This window comes from Gorilla gorilla, chromosome 6, assembly GCF_029281585.2.
Source record: "Gorilla gorilla gorilla isolate KB3781 chromosome 6, NHGRI_mGorGor1-v2.1_pri, whole genome shotgun sequence".
In the NCBI taxonomy this organism is placed as follows: Eukaryota; Metazoa; Chordata; class Mammalia; order Primates; family Hominidae; genus Gorilla; species Gorilla gorilla.
Window position 1 is genome coordinate 43,799,998 of NC_073230.2, and position 21,136 is coordinate 43,821,133.

At 39.7% G+C, this 21,136-nt stretch overlaps 1 protein-coding gene across 2 annotated transcripts in view; it reads right to left on the reverse strand.

Moving 5' to 3' along the window:
* MATCAP2 (microtubule associated tyrosine carboxypeptidase 2) overlaps positions 1-21,136 on the reverse strand; it is a 65,828-nt gene that overhangs the window by 43,774 nt on the left and 918 nt on the right. The window contains exon 2 of one of the 2 annotated variants that reach the window (XM_055347622.2): positions 15,874-15,943. In XM_055347622.2, the coding sequence (XP_055203597.1) occupies positions 15,874-15,943 (70 nt within the window). Of the gene's footprint in view, positions 1-15,873; positions 15,944-21,136 lie in introns of those variants that run through there. The other variant, XM_055347620.1, reaches the window with a different exon arrangement.

The window sequence follows — 21,136 nt, forward strand, 5'->3', positions numbered from 1 at the left end:
GGCCGAGGTGGGAGGATTGCTTGAGTCCGAGAGGTGAGAATGTAGTGAGCCATGATCGCGCCACTGCACTCCAGCCTGGGTGACAAAATGAGACTAAAAAAAAAAAAGTACAGTGGGAATGGGAAATGTAGACTAAAACATTCGACAAACATTTTTTGAGACCCTAACGTGTGCAAGGTTCTGAGTCAGGCTTTGAGGATATCAAGGGAAATGAAATAAGCCTAGCAGAGCTTACAGTTTAGGAGGAGCTGAGACAGTGCTGGCAACTGTCAGTCTTCAGACAGTTAAATTTTCTCTTCATCCTCAAGGCTAAGACATGGAAATAATTGGGGTGTGTTTTCAAACTCAGGAACAAAAGAAAGTTGAATATCAGGACCGTCAAACCCTGAGAATGACAGGCAACTTGTGAGAAATTGTGTCTTTTTCATCACTTAGGAGAGAACAATGGAAATGTAACTATATCACAAAAACTGGATAACCTCACTTCATATTCTGTCTTCAAATCCTGTGACTACTGTTTTCGAAATACATCCAGAATCTAGCCACTTGCTACCACTCTGGTTCAAGCCACCACCACCTCTTGTCTGGATTATGGCAGTCTTCTAGACAGTCTCTCTATTCCCACCCTACCCTCTTTCACACTGTTCTCAAAACTCATTGGCCAGAGTGAACCTGTGAAAAAATCAGATCATGTCACTCTGTTCAAAATCTTCAGTGGCTTCCTTTCCTGTGAAGTCCTTTATGACCTAGCCTCCTGTCACCTCTTTGATCTCATCCCCAACTACTTCCTCCCCAATGGACACACTGGCCTCCTTGATATTCCTCAATTCCAGGCACTATTTCACCTGAAGGCCTTTGCAACTTGGAATCCTCCCTGCGTGGAATGTTCTTCCCTCAGATATCCGCAGGACTAGCTCCCTTACTTCCTCAGGACTTAATCCAAATGTCACCTCTTCGTGAGCCCTTCCCTGGCCACTCTATTTAAAATTCTACTCCTTCATATTTCCTGTAGCCCTTCTCTGCTTTATTTTTTTTACTTAGCACTTAACATTATCTATTATATATTTTATTGATTTATCATGACTGTTGTCCGTCTCCATCCCTAGAATACAATTTCCACAAGTGCAGTGATTTTTGTTTTTTCACTCCTATATTCCCACACCAAGAAGAGTGGCTGGCACGTAGTAGGTCCTTAATAAATATTTGTGAATTAATGAATAAGTAGACAACAGAAAGTGCGTGCATTTTCAATGATAACTAAAATAATATAGAATTATATCAAATGGACCAATAGATGAAGAACAAATCTGCTTTGAGTTAAAACACTTGCTATAGTAATGAGCAATGAATCTGCTGCATTTGTAAGAGTAGTAATTCTTGCAACATATGTCCTAAGGAAAAAGGCTCTAAATGAACCATGCTGTTGGCTTCCTTATATACCCAGAATTCTGAAAGCTGTTTTCCAAGTTTGCTATAAATGCATCTATTACCTCTACAAATTTCTAGTTTTTAAAGTCACAGTCACTGCAGTTTAAGAGCTATTTCTCAAAAAAGAAAGCCTCCTAAAAGATGTTACCAAGTCATATGTTCAGTGCTTTTACTAAAGTATGTTTAATCATATTGCCTATTTTCATTATATTTTAAGTAACCAAGATACATATTATCATCCTCATTCCACAGGTATTTATTTATATAGAAGACACTGGGCTTGGTGTTTTTGGAGTACATAGCAAAAGATAATACCTATCCTCAAGGAAAGTCCTGACTAGCAGGGAAGATTTTCTATAAAATACATATATGTGTGTATATATATGTACATGTATACATACATATAAAAATTAGAAAATGATGTGCATTCTAATTTCAACACTTCACTACAATTAAGAATTCCAAAAATAAACAAATTTGATGCCTCTGTAGTTAGCCTACCTGGAATATTATATCATTCTTTACTTTTATAATTATTTTTATGTTCACCCTACCAATATTTTCTTGTGGATCATTTTTAAATATCTTTAGTGATAAGTACTATATAAAGGTATTTATAATGTAATCAAAACATTTAAAAAATATATCTCTGTGTATTATTGAAGCACTCTTGCTAACAAATTCATGAATACAAAGAGTTTATCTAATTTCTTATAAAACTTGTACTGTTACCAGCTCCTTTTACTATTCCCATCTATGCAATTATTCATCCTCATCAAGCTTTCTGCATCCGCTTTGTTAATTACTGATTCGTGCTATGCCTGCTTAGTGTTTCCATTGGGTTCAGCAACTGCAGCTGTCCAGTTGGCTGCTTTTGAGTCAGCATTGTTTTTACACATCCACAAGAACAATGAACAATCTCATCTTTCTGAGAAACTTTCCTTTATACCTGTTTCTACATTAACCATTAATATTGAGACAAGATGATCGACTTAATTATGTTACTGCTCCATTTTTAGGGCACTGATTTCAAAATCAAGTTAGGAATTTGTTAAAACTGCTTTTGTTTTTATTTTTATTTATTTATTTTTCCTTTTGAGATGGAGTTTCACTCTTTTTTTTGCTCAGGCTGGAGTACAGTGGCGCGATCTTGGCTCACTGCAACCTCTGCCTCCTGGGTTCAAGGGATTCTCCTGCCTCAGCCTCCCAAGTAGCTGGGATTACAGGCATGCGCCACCACACCTGGCTAATTTTGTATTTTTAGTAGAGACAGGGTTTTACCATGTTGGCCAGGCTGGTCTCGAACTCCTGACCTCAGGTGATGCACCCACCTTGGCCTCACAAAGTGCTAGGATTATAGGCGTGAGCCACCACGCCTCGCCATTAAAACTGATTTTAATAATTTATATTTATCTTTAAGGATGTCCTTCACCCTTTTTAAAGTTTTATTAAGCTTAAATTTTTCAATAATAACCAAAAATGCCATTGCAGTTGTCTTACTGAGATATACTCACTTTCCTTTTATGGTCATCTTTATGAATTCTAGAAGCATTGTATTGTGGATCATTTTGATTAATGAATATCTGTAAGGATGATTTCCATTTAATTTCAGATTTAAAATAATAGAAAAATAGGTGTTTTGATAGAAATATTGTTATTTTATTTGTAGCAGGATTGTTATGTTATAGGTAAAGAACGTATTTATTTTATTTCATTTTTTGTTTTGGGACAGGGTCTCACTCTGTTGCCCAGGTTGGAGTGCAATGGCATGATCATGGTTCACTGGAGCTTCAACCTCCCAGGCTCAGGTAATCCTCTTACCTAAGCCTCAGCCTCCCAAGTAGCTGGGACTACAGGCATGTGCCACCAGGCCAGGCGAATTTTTTGTATTTTTTTGTAGAGATGGGGTTTTGCCATGTTGCCAGGCTGGTTTTGAACTCCTGGACTCAAGCAATCTGCCTGCCTCCGCCTCCCAAAATGCTGGGATTACAGATGTGAGCCAGTATTTTTTTATTTTGTCAGTAACTTGTTTAACTACTCATGTTAATCTGTATATTCTTCTTACATAGTAGAACAGATGTTGACAAATGTTTATTTACTATTCATAAGTTGATGGAGTTTTGGTATTAAAAAAAGTAAGTTAAACCATCTGTGTAATAAAAGAAGATCATTTTCTTTTTTGAAAAAAAGATCAACATCCTGCTTGTTAAAGACTCAGGAGAAGTTTGATCATTTACCTTGATAGGGGATAGAGGCTAGTAAAGACCAAGAAAGAGGAAGAGAGAGATGGTAAAGCATGGACAAGGCTGCCAGAAAGTGTTGCTACTGGAAGAAAAGTACATTATTTCACTTTGTTTTTTTTTGTTTTTTGTTTTTTCCAGAGACAGGGTCTCACTCTGTCGTCCAGGCTGGAGTGCAGTGGCGCGATCATAACTCCTGGGCTCAAGCGATCCTCCCACCCTGGCCTTCCAAGTAGCTGGGACCTCAGGCACTTTTTATAGAAATGGGGTCTTGCTTTGTTGCCCAGGCTGGTCTCAAATTCCTGGCCTCAAGCAATCCTCCCTCTGTAGCCTCTCAAAGTGCTGGGATTAAAGGTGTCAGCCACCATGCCCGGTCTGTAATACTTCACTTTCTATAGCAGAAGTTCAGTTTTTTGAGAGCATATCATGCTTGCAACTGAAAAAAAAAAGTTTAATTTCTTAAAAAGAGGTTTTTATATTATTAACACAAAAAGAATTAGAACATTATATTTACTTACTTGTAAGTTTCAGATGAGAAACTTAAAAAATGGGGAGGGAAGCTTCTGCAGCCTACCATTATAAAAGAACAGAGCAACTCTAGTTGCAATACCTCAGATTCTGATAAGCATTACCAGAAGCCTCAGGGCAAACTGTGAACATTGTTTCTTGATTCATAAAAGAGGAGGAAAAAAAAAAGAAATCTAGGAAATAGTTGGTAGAATTGGTTTTTCCTTGGCTTTAAAAAAAATTTCAGCAAAGTTTGAATGCTTTCAGGATGTCTATATCAAGAGAATGGAATGTTTTGCAGCATGTCTATATTCAGGAGAATGAAAAGCATTAAGTAGAAGCCAAATAAAAGAATGCTTTGTGAAACGCCTCTGCCTTTTTACCTCAATGAAAATAGAACAGCACAAAAACCCTGGGGAACACTGTGATTTTACATGTGTGTAAATGATGTTTTTGATGTTTGTTGGAAATGATTAACGGAGGAAGGATGTTTTTTAATCAGCCAAAAAGATACTGCTTTTTATTATATTTTGGAGAAACCAAGATGTGCATTAACTTACTCCTTCCACAGATATTTAAGTTCCTATTATATACAAGGTAAAAAGATGATGAAAAATATATGAAACCTACCTTCAAAGAACTTACTGATGGTATGTACATACATATGTAAAAATGATGGCTGGGCATGGTGGCTCACGCCTGTAATCCCAACACTTTGGGAGGCCAAGGTGGGCGGATCACCTGAGGTCAGAAGTTCGAGACCATCCTGGCCAACATGGTAAAACCCTGTCTGTACTAAAAATTCAAAAATTAGCCAGGTGTGGTGGTGTATGCCTGTAGTCCCAGCTACTCGGGAGGCTGAGCCAGGAGGATCGCTTGAATCCCAGGGGTGGAGGTTGCAGTGAGCCAAGATGGTGCCACTGCACTCCAGCCTGGGCAACAGAGCAAGACTCCATCTAAAAAAAAAAAAAGGGCAATAAAAATGATGCACATGCATCAATCAGTCCTTTAGCACATATGACAGGGATGCTGGGGTAAGTAAATCAGAGTCCCAGTTCTCATAGAACTTATACTGGGAGAAAAAACATCAACCAAGTTAACAAATGATATAATTTCAGATACAGATAGGTGCTATGAAGCACGGCAAATCGGTAAAGTATGCTAGATGGTAGGTAACTTGGAGTGATCAGGAAAGGCCTCTGAGAAAGTACCTTTGAGCTAAGACTTGAAGAACAAATGTCAGCCACTTGAAGAATAAGAGTCGGAATTTTTAGGGGACAAGCGATCTAGGCAAAGGAATTGCAAAGCCAAAAGGCCTGAGATAAGAATAATTTGGCTGATCCTGGACCCACATGAAGGTCAGTATGATTGAAGTCTAGTAAGCTGGGGGAAAGCGGGTAGGAAAAGAGAGGTAGGCAGGGGCCAGGGAAGGGAGTTTAGACTTTATTCTTTATTTTTTAAAAATTTTTTGTAGAGATGGGGGTCTCACTATGTTGCCTAGACTAGTCTGGGACTCTTGGCCTCAAGCAGTCCTCCCCCACTACCTCCCAAAGTGCCATTATTACAGGAGTGAGCTATCACACCCAGCCTAGTTTCAATATTATTCCAAGTGCAATCAGAAGCTACTGGAGGATTTTTTTTCTTTTTAGAGATGGAGTCTCGCTCTGTTGCCCAGGCTGGAGTGCAGTGGCACGATCTCAGCTCACTGCAACTTCCATCTCCCAGGTTCAAGCGATTCTCCTGCCTCAGCCTCCCAAGTAGCTGGGACTACAGGTGCCAGCTAATTTTTTGTATTTTTTAGTAAAGACAGGGTTTCACCTTGTTAGCCAGGATGCTCTTGATCTCCTGACTTCGTGATCCACCTGCCTCAGCCTCCCAAAGTACTGGGATTACAGGCATGAGCCACCGTGCCTGGCCATTTTATTTTATATATATATGTTTTTGAGACACAGGCTTACTCTGTCACCCAGGCTGAATGTAGTGGTGAGATCACGGCTCACTGCAGCCTCCACCTCCTGGGCTGAAGTGATCCTCCCACCTCAGACTCCTGAGTAGCTGGAACAACAGGCATGAGCCACCATGCAAGGCTAATTTTTTTTTTTTTTTTTTGTAGAGACAAGGTCTCACTATGTTGCCCAGGCTGGTTTTGAACTCTTGGACTCAAGTGATCCTCCTGCCTCGCCCTCCCAAAGTGCTGGGATTATAGGCATGATCTACTGCACCTGGCCCACTGGAGAATTTTAAATAGTGCAGTGACATGACATGATTTATGTTTTTAAAAGCTTGCCTTGGCATCTCTGAGGAGATTTAATAATATCTTGAACGTTTTTAAGTTCTAAGAACAAGATTCAAAAACCCCTAAGACTTCTATCTTTTTTTCTTTAATTATTATTTTTTTAAATTATACTTTAAGTTCTAGGGTGCATGTGCACAACATGCAGGTTTGTTACATAGGTATACATGTGCCATGTTGGTTTGCTGCACCCATTAACTCATCATTTACATTAGGTATTTCTCCTAATGCTATCCCTCCCCCTGCCCCCAACTCCACAACAGGCCCCGGTGTGTGACGTTCCCCACCCTGTGCCCAAGTGTTCTCACTGTTCAATTCCCACCTATAAGTGAGAACATGCGGTGTTTGGTTTTCTGTCCTTGTGATAGTTTGCTCAGAATGATGGTTTCCAGCTTCATCCATGTCCCCACAAAGGACATGAAGTCATCCTTTTTTATGGATGCATAGTATTCCATGGTGTATATGTGCCACATTTTCTTAATCCAGTCTATCATTGATGGACATTTGGGGTTGGTTCCAAGCCTTTGCTATTGTGAATAGTGCTGCATTAAACATACGTGTGCATGTGTCTTCATAGCAGCATGATTTAGAATCCTTTGGGTATATACCCAGTAATGGGATGGCTGGGTCAAATCGTATTTCTAGTTCTAGATCCTTGAGGAATCCCCACACTGTCTTCCACAATGGTTGAACTAGTTTATACTCCCACCAACAGTGTAAAAGTGTTCCTATTTCTCCACATCCCCTCCAGCACCTGTTGTTTCCTGACTTTTTAATGATCGCCATTCTAACTGGTGTGAGATGCTATCTCATTGTGATTTTGATTTGCATTTCTCTGATGACCAGTGATGATGAGCATTTTTTCATGTGTCGAAGGCCTCTTCTGCATCTATTGAGATAATCATGTGGTTTTTGTTGTTGGTTCTGTTTATGTGATGGATTACATTTATTGATTTGCGTATGTTGAACCAGCCTTGTATCCCAGGGATGAAGCCAACTTCATCTTGGTGGATAAGTTTTTTGATGTGCTGCTGGATTCGGTTTGCCAGTATTTTATTGAGGATTTTCCCATCAATGTCATCAGGGATATTGGTCTAAAATTCTCTTTTTTTATTGTGTCTCTGCCAGGCTTTGGTATCAGGATGATGCTGGCCTCATAAAATGAGTTAGGGAGGATTCCCTCTTTTTCTATTAATTGGAATAGTTTCAGAAGGAATGGTACCAGCTCCTCTTTGTACCTCTGGTAGAATTAGGCTGTGAATCTGTCTGGTGCTGGACTTTTTTTGGTTGGTAGGCTATTAATTATTGCCTTAATTTCAGAGCCAGTTATTGGTCTATTCAGGGATTCAACTTCTTCCTGGTTTAGTCTTGGGAGGGTGTGTGTGTCTAGGAATTTATCCATTTGTTCTAGATTTTCTAGTTTACTTGCATAGAGATGTTTACAGTATTCTCTGATGGTAGTTTGTATTTCTGTGGGATCAGTGGTGATATCCCCTTTATCATTTTTTATTGCATCTATTTGATTATTCTCTCTTTTCTTCTTTATTAGTCTTGCTAGCGGTTTATCAATTTTGTTGATCTTTTCAAAAAACCAGCTCCTGGATTCATTGATTTTTTTGAAGGGTTTTTTGTGTCTCTATCTCCTTCAGTTCTGCTCTGATCCTTAGTTATTTCTTGCCTTCTGCTAGCTTTTGAATGTGTTTGCTCTTGCTTCTCTAGTTCTTTAAATTGTGAAGTTAGGGTGTCAATTTTAGATCTTTCCTGCTTTCTCTTGTGGGCATTTAGTGCTATAAATTTCCCTCTACACACTGCTTTAAATGTATCCCAGAGATTCTGGTATGTTGTGTCTTTGTTCTCACTGGTTTCAAAGAACATCTTTATTTCTGCCTTCATTTCATTATGTACCCAGTACATAATGACTATTCAGGAGCAGGTTGTTCAGTTTCCATGTAGTTCTGTGGTTTTGAGTGAGTTTCTTAATCCTGAGTTCTAATTTGATTGCAGTGTGGTCTGAGAGACAGTTTGTTGTGATTTCCGTTCTTTTACATTTGCTGAGGATTGCTTTACTTCCAACTATGTGGTCAATTTTGGAATAAGTGCAATGCGGTGCTGAGAAGAATGTATATTCTGTTGTTTTGGGGTGGAGAGTTCTGTAGATGTCTATTAGGTCTGCTTGGTGCAGAGTTGAGTGCAACTCCTGGATATCCTTGTTAACCTTCTGTCTTGTTGATCTGTCTAATACTGACAGTGGGGTGTTAAAGTCTCCCATTATTATTGTGTGGGAGTCTAAGTCTCTCTGTAGGTCTCGAAGGACTTGCTTTATGAATCTGGGTGCTCCTGTATTGGGTGCATATATATTTAGGATAGTTAGCTTTTCTTGTTGAATTGATCCCTTTACCATTATGTAATGGCCTTCTTTGTCTCTTTTGATCTTTGTTGGTTTAAAGTCTGTTTTATCAGAGACTAGGATTGCAACCCCTGCTTTTTTTTTTTTTTTTTTTGCCTTCCGTTTACTTGGTAGATCTTCCTCCATCCTTTATTTTGAGCCTATGTTTGTCTCTGCATTTGAGATGGGTCTCCTGAATACAGCACACTGATGGGTCTTAACTCTTTATCCAATTTGCCAATCTGTGTCTTTTAATTGGGGCATTTAACCCATTTACATTTAAGGTTAATATTGTTATGTGTGAATTTGATCCTGTCATTATGATGTTAGCTGGTTATTTTGCCCATTAGTTGATGCAGTTTCTTCCTAGCATCAATGGTCTTTACAATTTGGCATATTTTTGCAGTGGCTGGTACCGGTTGTTCCTTTCCACGTTTAGTGCTTCCTTCAGGAGCTCTTGTAAGGCAGGCCTGGTGGTGACAAAATTTCTCAGCATTTGTTTGTTTATAAAGGATTTTATTTCTCCTTCACTTATGAAGCTTAGCTTGGCTGGATATGAAATTCTGGGTTGAAAATTCTTTTCTTTAAGAATGTTGAATATTGGCCCCCACTCTCTTCTGGCTTGTAGAGTTTCTGCCGAGAGATCCGCTGTTATTCTGATGGGCTTCCCTTTGTGGGTAACCCGACCTTTCTCTCTGGCTGCCCTTAACATTTTTTCCTTCATTTCAACCTTGGTGAATCTGATGATTATGTGTCTCAGGGTTGCTCTTCTTGAGGAATATCTTTGTGGTGTTCTCTGTATTTCCTGAACTTGAATGTTGGCCTGCCTTGCTAGGTTGGGGAAGTTCTCCTGGATAATATCCTGGAGAGTGTTTTCCAGCTTGGTTCCATTCTCCGCATCACTTTCAGGTACACCAATCAAACATAGATATATTTTTTTCACATAGTCCCATATTTCTTGGAGGCTTTGTTCGTTTCTTTTTACTCTTTTTTCTCTAAACTTCTCTTCTCGCTTCATTTCATTCATTTGATCTTCAATCACTGATACCCTTTCTTCCACTTGATCGAATCAGCTATTGAAGCTTCTGCATGCATCATGTAGTTCTCATGCCACGGTTTTGAGCTCCATCAGGTCATTTAAGTTCTTCTCTGCACTGTTTATTCTAGTTAGCCATTCGTCTAATGTTTTTTCAAGGTTTTTAGCTTCCTTGCAATGGGTTCGAACATCCTCCTTTAGCTTGGAGAAGTTCGTTATTACCGACCTTCTGAAGCCTACTTCTATCAACTCGTCAAAGTCATTCTCCATCCAGCTTTGTTCCGTTGCTGGCGAGGAGCTGTGATCCTTTAGAGGAGAAGAGGTGCTCTGGTTTTTAAAATGTTCAGCTTTTCTGCTCTGGTTTCTCCCTATCTTTGTGGTTTTATCTACCTTTGGTCTTTGATTATGGTGACCTACAGATGGGGTTTTGGTGTGGATGTCCTTTCTGTTTGTTAGTTTTCCTTCTAACAGTCAGGCCCCTCAGCTGCAGGTCTGTTGGAGTTTGCTGGAGGTCCACTCCAGACCCTGTTTGCCTGGGTATCACCAGCTGAGGCTGCAGAACAGCAAATATTGCAGAACAGCAAATATTGCTGCCTGATCCTTCCTCTGGAAGCTTTGTCTCAGAGGGGCACCCGGCTGTATGAGGTGTCAGTTGACCCCTACTGGGAGGAGTCTCCTAGTTAGGCTACATTGGGGTCAGGGACCCACTTGAGGGGGCAGTCTGTCCGTTCTCAGAGCTTAAACACCGTGCTGGGAGAACCACTGCTCTCTTCAGAGCTGTCAGACAGGGATGTTTAAGTCTGCAGAAGTTTCTGCTGCCTTTTGTTCGGCTCTGCCCTGCCCCCAGAGTTGGAATCTACAGAGGCAGACAGGCCTCCTTGAGCTGTGGTGGGCTCCACCCAGTTCGAGCTTCCTGGCTGCTTTGTTTACCTACTCAAGACTCAGCAACGGCAGACACCCCTTCCCCAGCCAGGCTGCTGCCTCACAGTTCGATCTCGGACTGCTGTGCTAGCAGTGAGCAAGGCTCCATGGGCATGGGACCTGCTGAGCCAGGCATGGGATATAATCTCCTAGTGTGCATTTGCTAAGACCGTTGGAAAAGCTCAGTAGGTGGGTGGCAGTGTCCCAATTTTCCTGGTACATACTGTCACAGCTGCCCTTGGCTAGGAAAGGGAAATCCCCCGACCCCTTGCACTTCCTGGGTGAGGCGATGCCCTGCCCTGCTTCGGCTCGCCCTCCATGGGCTGCACCCACTGTCCAACCAGTACCAATGAGATGAACCAGGTACCTCAGTTGGAAATGCAGAAATCACCCATCTTCTGCGTCAATCATGCTGGGAGCTGCAGACCGGAGCTGTTACTATTTGGCCATCTTGGAATGAACCCCACTACCTGGATGGAATTTTTAAGTCAGTGGGGCTGATGAGATCACCTGGGGAGTGTACGAAGGCAGACAAGAGCATTCTGGGAAGAATTTAGAGTTCTCAGTCATTTGGTTGTGGGGCAGAGGAATAAGAACCCACAAGGTTTTATCTTTCTTTCTATCTATCTACGTGTACATATATAGAGAGTAACATATATGACTATGTAACTATAACTATGCATGTGTGTGTCTGTGTGTGTATGTGTATATATACATATATATACCTATATACATACATGACTTTTTTTCTGAACTGTTTTAAGAGTAGCTTGTAGACATGATATCCTTTTCTCCCTAAACAGTTCAGAGTATGTATGTATATATGTAAATATATATAAGTATATGTGAATATGTACAGTCATGTGTCACTTACTGATGGGGATATGTTCTGAAAAAAATGTGTCACTAGGTGATTTTGTCATTGTGGGAACATCATGGAATGTACTTACATAAACCTAGACGGTGTAGCCTATTGCTTCTAGTCTACAAACCTGTATAGTGTGTTACTATACTGAATACTGGAGGTAATTGTAACACAATGGTAAGTACACACACACACAGAGAGAGAGAGAGAGAGAGAGAGAGAATATAAAGCCAATATAGTAAAATGTTACTATATTGGGAATCTGAATGATGCCTGGAATCCAGGAATCTTTGTTCCACTTTTGCTCTCTCTCTCTCTGTGTCTACATGTAAACCTTTCACAACTTTTCTGTAAGTCTGAAATAATGGCAAAATAAAGTGGTGCAAATTGAGTACTGAGGTGGATGATGACCTCACTTTGGACTAGGTAAGAAATCTTGTAAGATATAATATTTAGCTGGATTCGTATTTAGAAATTCAAAGGTGATGAGCAGGGCATTTTGGTAGTGGGAGTAGGATGAGCATGCCATAGAGGTGGCAAATAGCAGGGTTTATTCAGGAATGAACAGCAGGTGATTGGGTTCTCATCTCTGAGTGCTTTCCTTGGCACTGAACACTAAGCAAAGTGGGTGGTAATGTCATTTGCAGAGAGTAAAGGGGTGGGATGGGAAATGTGATCGAGACTGTGATAGGGATTCAAATGGATTCTGATTCAAATTATTCAAATGGATTCTGAGCAACATTAATGGTCCAGTGGAATAAATTTGAAATGGAATTGGCTCAATTTCTTGTCTTTTTCTGGCAATGTTGAGCAAGCCAGGAAAACAGAACAGTTAGAGATTAGCAAGTTAAGTGCAGCAAGAAGGACAAGAGACCAAGGAGAGTGGTATTAAAATAGTTTCTCTTGAGGTCTGGCTGGGAAGGAGCAAGTGAGGCTTAAAGGAGGATGGGCAGTGTTTGGGAAGAGACCCAAGAAAGGACGATGGCAGAATCTGGAAATCTTAGACTATTCACAGTCTTGTTTCCTCATCTACTATTTTAAGAAGCTGGATTAGGTGATCTATAAATTCCCTGACTGCTCTAAGGTTTTGTTTTGAGACAAAGTCTCACTCCGTAGCCCAGGCTGGAGTGCAGTGGCACGGTCTTGGCTCACTGCAACCTCCACCTCCCAGGTTCAAGCGAGTCTCCTGCCTCAGCCTCCCAAGTAGCTGGGATTACAGGTATGCGTCACTGAACCCAGCTAATTTTTTGTATTTTTAGTAGAGATGGGGTTTCCATGTTGGCCAGGCTGGTGGTTTTGTTTTGTTTTAAACTCCCTTTTTTCTTGGCCTCCTTTTCAAAATAGATTGAGCTACGTATGAGGCATGTGCCCTCTTAGAAAAGGGTATGGTAGGAGATCAAGGTTAATACCTGGGCATAGCTATAAAGCTCAAGCTATAATATTTTCAGTTAGGGCCCAAAGCTGAAAAAGGAGAATGAACTGAAGGTTAGGACTGGAAGGGAGAAGGGAGGGGACTTGCAGGTTTAGGAGGAGTGAGCAGCAGTGAAGAAGAGATAAGGAGGCAAGATTAGAATCAGGAGACCAGGTTTGGGGTTTGAAATCTTGGAGCTGGAGCATTTCCAAGTGTTGATTGGAGTCCATGTGTGGTCATACATGTGGGTGGATGAAAAGGGAGGAGGAGGTCAGTACAGTTGGAAGGTTTGAGGAATGTTAAGGTCAGAGTATAGGAAGGAGGCCGGGTGCGGTGGCTCATGCCTGTAATCCCATCACTTTGGGAAGCCGAGGCAGGTGGATCACCTGAGGTCAGGAGTTTGAGACCAGCCTGGCCAACATGGTGAAACCCTGTCTTTACTAAAATACAAAAAATTAGTCAGGTATGGTGGTGGGCACCTGTAATCCCAGCTACTTGGGAGGCTGAGGCAGGAGAATCGCTTGAATCTGGGAGGCGGAGGTTGCAGTGAGCTAAGATGGTAACACGGCACTCCAGTCTGGGTGACAGAGTGAGACTCCATCTCAAAAAAAAAAAAAAAAAAAAAAAAAAAATGAAGGAGATTGTGGTCCCGGAGAATACACCAGCAAACAGCAAACATTTCTTGAGAGCCTATTAAGTGCCAGGCATGAATGGGACTGAGGAAAACTGGGATGGTGTCAAAGACTCTGAGAAGCAGGAAAGAGGAGAGTGAAAGTGTATGTCCTGAACCCCAGCATTTGGAAGGATTAATGAAAGAATAAATGAACCCTGGGTCTGGAAATAGCATGTGAGGAGAAATTTTTGAAGTGTTTAGAAGATCACTAAATTCATGACAGACATCAATGGAGTGCAATAAATCTGTTACATTCTCTTGTATCAAATTTAAGAAGATTTGTGGCCGGGCGCTTTGGCTTATGCCTGTAATCTCAGCAGTTTGGAAGGCCGAGGTGGGCAGATCACCTGAGGTCAGGAGTTCAAGACCAGCCTGGCCAACATGGTGAAACCCTGTCTCCACTGAAAAAAAACAATAATAATACAAAAATTAGCCGGCCGTGGTGGTGGGTGCCTGTGATCCCAGCTACTCGGGAGGCTAAGGCAGGAGAATCACTTGAACCTGGAAGGCGGAGGTTGCAGTGAGCAGAGTTGTGCAACTGCACTCCAGCCTGAGTGACAGCGTCTGTCTCAAAAAAAAAAAAAAAAAAGAAGATTTGCAAAATGTCTGTTTGCATGGGAGGAAAATTTAAGATGTTATATTTGATGTTCAATAAATTGATATTTAGGAAACACTGGCTTCTGTTATTTCTGTAATATTTAAGAGTGACTTCTATGATATCACTAAAAAATTAAGTTTTGTAAAAATAGCTTTTTTTGTTTGTTTTGAGATGGAGTCTCGCCTTGTTGTCCAGGCTGGAGTGCAGTGGCGCGATCTCGGCTCACTGCAAGCTCCGCCTCCCGGATTCACACCATTCTCCTGCCTCAGCCTCCCGAGTAGCTGGGACTACAGGTGCCCGCCACCAGGCCCGGCTAATTTTTTTGTACTTTTAGTAGAGACAGGGTTTCACCGTGTTAGCCAGGATGGTCTCGATCTCCTGACCTCGTGATCCACCCGCCTCGGCCTCCCAAAGTGCTGGGATTACAGGCGTGAGCCACCATGCCCAGCCAAAAATAGCTTTAAGAAATCTAGGTATGGAAAAGAAAAGTTACCAATATAAAAAGTATAGTGTGATAAGTACATAAAATAATTCTTACTCTTTATGAAAGGATTTACTGTGGTCCTTTAAATATGAATTATCTTAATATCCTTATTAACCACGTGAGAAAATAAAAAGGAGATTAAAGTTGTATGCATTTTGAGATTAGTCTATTGAATAAAGGAGTTATGCCTGTAGTTGCACTGGTTTTTGGAAACAATATAATATGTTCAGAAAGCACAATATGTTCATGCTCACTCTGGAATCTGAAACATCTTCATCAATTAAACTAGAAAAAAATCTATGTGACACTAAGAATCATTAATAGTAAAGATTAATACCATTAATCATTAATAGTAGAGAGTAGTAACAAGTAAAATAGCCCTTTTCAATAACATATAGATAACATCCTTTGATGGTTGTTGTTTCTTCATTATAATAAATGTGTAGAATTAGAAATACCATTTGACCCAGCAATACCATTACTGGGTATATATCCAAAGGATTATAAATCATTCTACTATAAAGACACATGCACACATATGTTTACTGCGGCACTGTTCACAATAGCAAAGACTTGGAACCAACCCAAATGCCCATCAATGATAAACTAGATAAAGAAAATATGGCACATATGCAGCATGGAATACTATGCAGACATAAAAAAGGATGAGTTCGTGTCCTTTGCAGGGACATGGATGAAGCTGGAAACCATCATTCTCAGCACACTAACACAGGAACAGAAAACCAAACACCGCATGTTCTCACTCATAAGTGGGAGTTGAACAATGAGAACGCATGGACACAGGGAGGGGAACATCACACACCAGGGTCTGTAGGGGGGTGGAGAGTTAGGGGAGGGATAGCATTAGGAGAAATACCTAATATAGATGACAGGTTGATGGGTGCAGCAAACCACCATGGCACGTGTATACCTATGTAACAAACCTGCACGTTCTGCACATGTACTCCAGAACTTAAAGTATAATAATAATTTTAAAAAGTGTAAAAGAAGTGGCCCTTCAGCCAAATAACCTGAGGTAGAGAACTTGGGTTTAGCTCTTCTTGCCACTGCCTTATGATTAGGTCTTGGCCTTTTCTCTCCCTGTAAAAATAAAAAGATTTGTGTTATTGTATTACTTTGTGAATTAAGTATAAATAGTCTAAAAATTTAAAAATTAAATATAAATAGTATTTTTAAAAGTATAAAAATAGTATAAAATATAAAATACAAATGTGTGTGACTGTATTTTGAAAAATTAACTGTAAATATACAGCATTTGGAGGGTCTTTGTTGCAGTCCCTGCTTTCAAATTTTTGTGTTTTTCATCTTTTTTATCAGCAATTTTATCTGCAAGAGACATAATTATTCTTTCCTTTGTTTAAAAGAGCAGGTCTTGGAGCAAATACTCATTTTCCAGGGCTATCTTTAATCTCTAGTTATTTCTACTTCAGACTCTTGGTTCTATTCTTAAATTAATATATTATGTTGTGGGTTTTATTTAAATAACTTGGGAAGTTTTGTGTTTTATATAAATAAGTAGGGAAGACACTTTTGATGATTTAGGCCAATCCCTTAGCCTCTATGCATCTCAGTTTTCCCATCTCTAAAATAGGAATAAGAATTATGCTTATATTCATTTATTTAACAAGTATCTACTGCACTCATGTGCCAGAAGGTGCTGGGTTACAGCTATAAACAAGTCCCTGCACTGCCATAGCTTACACTCTAGTAGGAAGGCCTAGCTAATAAACATAAATACATAACTAAAATAATGTCAGATAGTGGCAAACGTGATGAAGAAGTCAGAGTAATAGAATGGAAAGTGATTGGTGGGCAGAGAAGACGGGGGTGGCCACCTGATCAAAGAAGTCCTCTTTCAGGAGGTAGCACATGCAAGCTTAGGCCCAAATAACGAGGAGCAGACATGCTAAATCTAGAGGAAGAGTGTCCAGGCAGTGGAAAGTCCTTGAGGCAGGAAGAAATTTGGCATTTTTTTATGACCAGAAAAAAGGCCTGAAGCTGGAGCACAGTGAAAAAAAAAAAAAAAAAGGGAAAGTATTGTGATGTTAGGAGAATACTAGGTTATTCGGAGAGGCAGGTAGATTCCAGATCATGCATGGCCTTGTAGGTATGATAAGGATATTATTGGATATCATTTTAATTACAACGAAAGACATAGAGCAGCTCCAAACAAGGAATTGACACTGCAAAATTTACATTTGAAAAAGATCCCTCTCTATAAATAAATTACTAAAACTAAAAAGATCAGCAACAATAAAGATACGTAGGAATAAATTTAACAAAAGTTTACAGATCTTTATGTAAGTTTGTTATAGACATTTTTAGCAGGTATAATGAAGATATACCATGCTCATAAATGGGTAGCATTGCTGTCACAAAGATGCGAATCCTCTCCAAATTATGTGATAAATTCAGTGCAATTTGAATTAAAAATCAGAAGAGGATTTTCTTTTCTTTTTTCTTTTCTTTTTGGATCTTGAGAATCTGACCCTAAAATTCATGTGGAAGAACAATGAGGCAAAATAATCCAAGTTGAATTGGAATTTGCCCTACCAGATATCAACATTTATAACTAATATAGTGTGATATTGGGAGAGGAATAGATAGACCAGTAGAACAGAATAGAGTCCGACATAGACCTATGTGTACATAAAAAGTTGAGGCTGAACATAGTGGCTTACACCTGTAATTCCAGCACTTTGGAAGGCCAAGGTGGGAGGATCATTTGAGGCCAGGAGTTGGAGACCAGCCTGGGCAACAAAGTGAGATCCTGTCTCTACAAAAAATTTTAAAAAGTAGCGGGTTGTGGTGGCATGCACCTGTTGTTCCAGATACTTGGAAGGCCGAGATGGGAAGATTGCTTGAGGTCAGGAATTTGAAGCTGCAGTGAGCTGTGATCATGCCACTGCACTCCAGCCCGGGTGACAGAGCAAGACCCTATTTCAAAAAATAAAATAAAATAAAATAAAATAAGATAAAGAAAGAACTGTTGGGCAGGCGCAGTGGCTCATGCCTATAATCCCAGCACTTTGGGAGGTCTAGTTGGGTGGATCACTTGTGGCCAGGAATTCGAGACTAGCCTGGCCAACATGGGGAAACCCCAACTCTACTAAAAACACAAAAATTAGCCGGACTTGGTGGCATATGCCTGTTGTCCCAGCTACTTGGGAGGCTGAGGCAGGAGAATCGCTTGAACCTGGGAGGCAGAGGTTGTAGTCAGCCGAGATCAGGCCACTGCACTCCAGCCTTGGCGAAAGAGCGAGACCCTGTCTCAGGGAAAAAAAAAAAGAAAAGTTGATATATGATGAAAGTGGCATTACAGGTCAATGAGAGAAAGAATGGACAATTTAATAACTGCTGCTAAGACAACTGGTTATCCATATAAAAAACAAGATCAATCCAGATAAAGACAAAAGCATGAAAAGCCATACTTTAAAATATTTAGAAGAAAGTACAGCAGAACATCTTTGTTATCTCAGGGTATGGAAGGATTTCTTAAGGCATAAAAAACACAAACCCTAAAGGAAAATATATATGGTATATGTGTATGTGTGTATGTGTGTGTGTGTATCATTAGTTATATTAAACACTTCTGTACATCTGAAACATCATAAAGTAAAAAGACAAGCCACAAACCAAAAAATTGGCAAGCCGAAAAACCAACAAAGTTTATTTTCCCAGAAAATAGTAAACAACCAACAAAAACCCTATAAATCCATAAGAAAAAGGCAAATAATTGCACAGAAAAATGGGCAAGGATATAAAGTTGAAAATCACAGAAAAAGAAAATTGAAAGTCCAATAAATAAAAAATCATGTTCACCTTCACTAGTGATAAGAGAAAGGCACTCAAACAAGAATGGCAAAACTTAAAATGTATCCACATATTGGGGAGGAACTAGAGCAGCAGCCAGGGGCATATACTACTGACTGGAGTATCATTTGTTATGACCATTTTGAAGAGCAGTTTATTTTTAATATCTGGTAATAATATTCCTAGGTATATTGCTCTAGAGAAAGTTTTGCATGTGCATATAAAGGATAGTCATGGCATCATGGGGTCTTTGGAATGAAAAACTGGAAATAAGCTAAATGTCCATTAACAGGATAATGGGTACATAAATTACAAGTATATTTGTATAATAAAATTTAGCAGTGAACATGAATGAAATGCAGCTATAGTTATTAGTGAGGATAAATCCCATAAAGATATTATTGGGCCAGAAAAAGTTGCAGAAAGACTCACATTCTGCAAATAAAATTTATATATAAAACACTAGATATTGTTATGGATATACATGTAGATGTGATAAAAGTATACATATTTCTATGGGAATGATAAACATCAAATCAAGATAGTTTTACCCTGGAAGAGTGGGAAGATGAATGAGAATAGGAAGGGACACACAGGAGACTTCAATTACATGTGGGATGTTTTATATTTTTTTAAGCTAGGTGGCTGGTATATGGTTATGTTTTATTATTCACATTTTTATTGTATTTCATAACATAATTTTTTTGTTTTCAATTTTTTTTATTTGTTATATAACACAATTTTTAAAAAGATAAAAGTCATTCTAGCCTAGAAACTGAAGAATGAACTACCGGGGGTTAAGAATGAAAGGAGGTATAGTAGGAGACAATTGTAGTACCCTAGGAGAGTAGACTTGAATATCTACCATAGTTTCTGGCACATAGTAGGTGTTTCAGTCTTAGGAGTTATTTAATTGTGATGGTTGCCATTATTACTATCATCATCATTAGCAAGGTAGAAACCAAAGACATAGTGGGATGGTGAGGGAAGATACACTAAATGTTGTGAGTAGCTATCTTATGCTAGGTGCCTTACCTCTTTTAGTCTTAACTAGAATCTAGTTGAGGTAGATACAAAGAAACTAAGGCTCATAGAAGTGATAGCCAGAAGGCACAACGGCTACATAAATTTCTAATGACTCATTTTCCAACGTTGTTTAAAACACGCATACACACAAGACACGCCCCAAATACATACACACCTTTCCTGTCACACTTGAAAAAAATGGAAGTATCTTTTTCCTTTGTTCATAAGTAACACATTCTGGGTTAAATGTTAATAATTCCATATACTACACACTTGGACAGTGTGTTATTACGGAATATTTTTGGATTATGTCTCTCCATTTTTCATCTGCCCCTCCTAAAAACTCTGAGGAAATCAGGGCAGATGATTATTCCTGTTACACAGATGAGTAAACTAAAATACAAACAGGCTAAATCAGAAGTTCTTCTCCTGGTGTCCATGAACTTCACAAAATCCTGTTAAATAGTTTATGATTAAATGGTCATTTTTCTAGGTAGAGGGTCAGTTTTAACATATTTTCAAAGGAGTCCATGACTCCCCACAAAGGTTAAAAAAAAAAAAAAAACCCATGGGTTAACCGATTTGGCTAACTGGGTGGAGTCCTGACCCCAAGCAATATTTCCCTTACCTCTTGCCCTGATTTCAGTCACGTACAATCTATCATACAAAAATTCAAATTAAAAATATTAGTAAATTCTTTTTGTAATGTTGACTGACTGCTAAGATGGACATATTATTAAACATATTGAAACCACTTAGTTGGGAGGAATAGTTCTGTTTTGTTCAGCTCATGGACAGTCACTGTTAACTTTTCAGATGAACAAATCAAGAACTGTCATCTTCACCTGCACAGACTTGTTATAGAAGAAATGAATCTGATACAGAAATTATGTAACCTATCTTACAATTTGGAGTACTCTACAAAGAATAAGCAGGAGACACAGCCTTAGCTAGTGTGGAAAACGGATCATGAGCTGAGAACGGGGTTTTCATTTCTTTGGACCAGTTCCTTTAACGTTTTCGGGTGTCCCTTCTCTCGGCTGTAAAAGGAAGGATTGAACTAGATAGAGGGCTTGTTAGAATTCCGCCCGCTCTAACACTGTACACAGTTGGATGGAATTTAAAATAAAAAATTGTGCATGAACGCTTCACACAGTCTGTTAATTTTAGCTTTATTTCATTGGCTTAGAGTGTCGGGGACCCACCGGAACTGGCTTTTCTGAGGGCCAGGCCTGCAGTCCCCCTTTTGGGGACTAGGAGTTGGGTGTGACCTGGGAAACAAAGCTACTGAAAGCCAACGGGCTAGCAGCACCTGAAACACAAGGGCTCTTTGTCTGGCTCTGTAGCCCAGGCTGGAATGCAGTGGTGTGATCTCTGCTCACTGCAACCTCCACCTCCCGGGTCCCAGTTCAAGCAATTCTCCTGCCTCAGCCT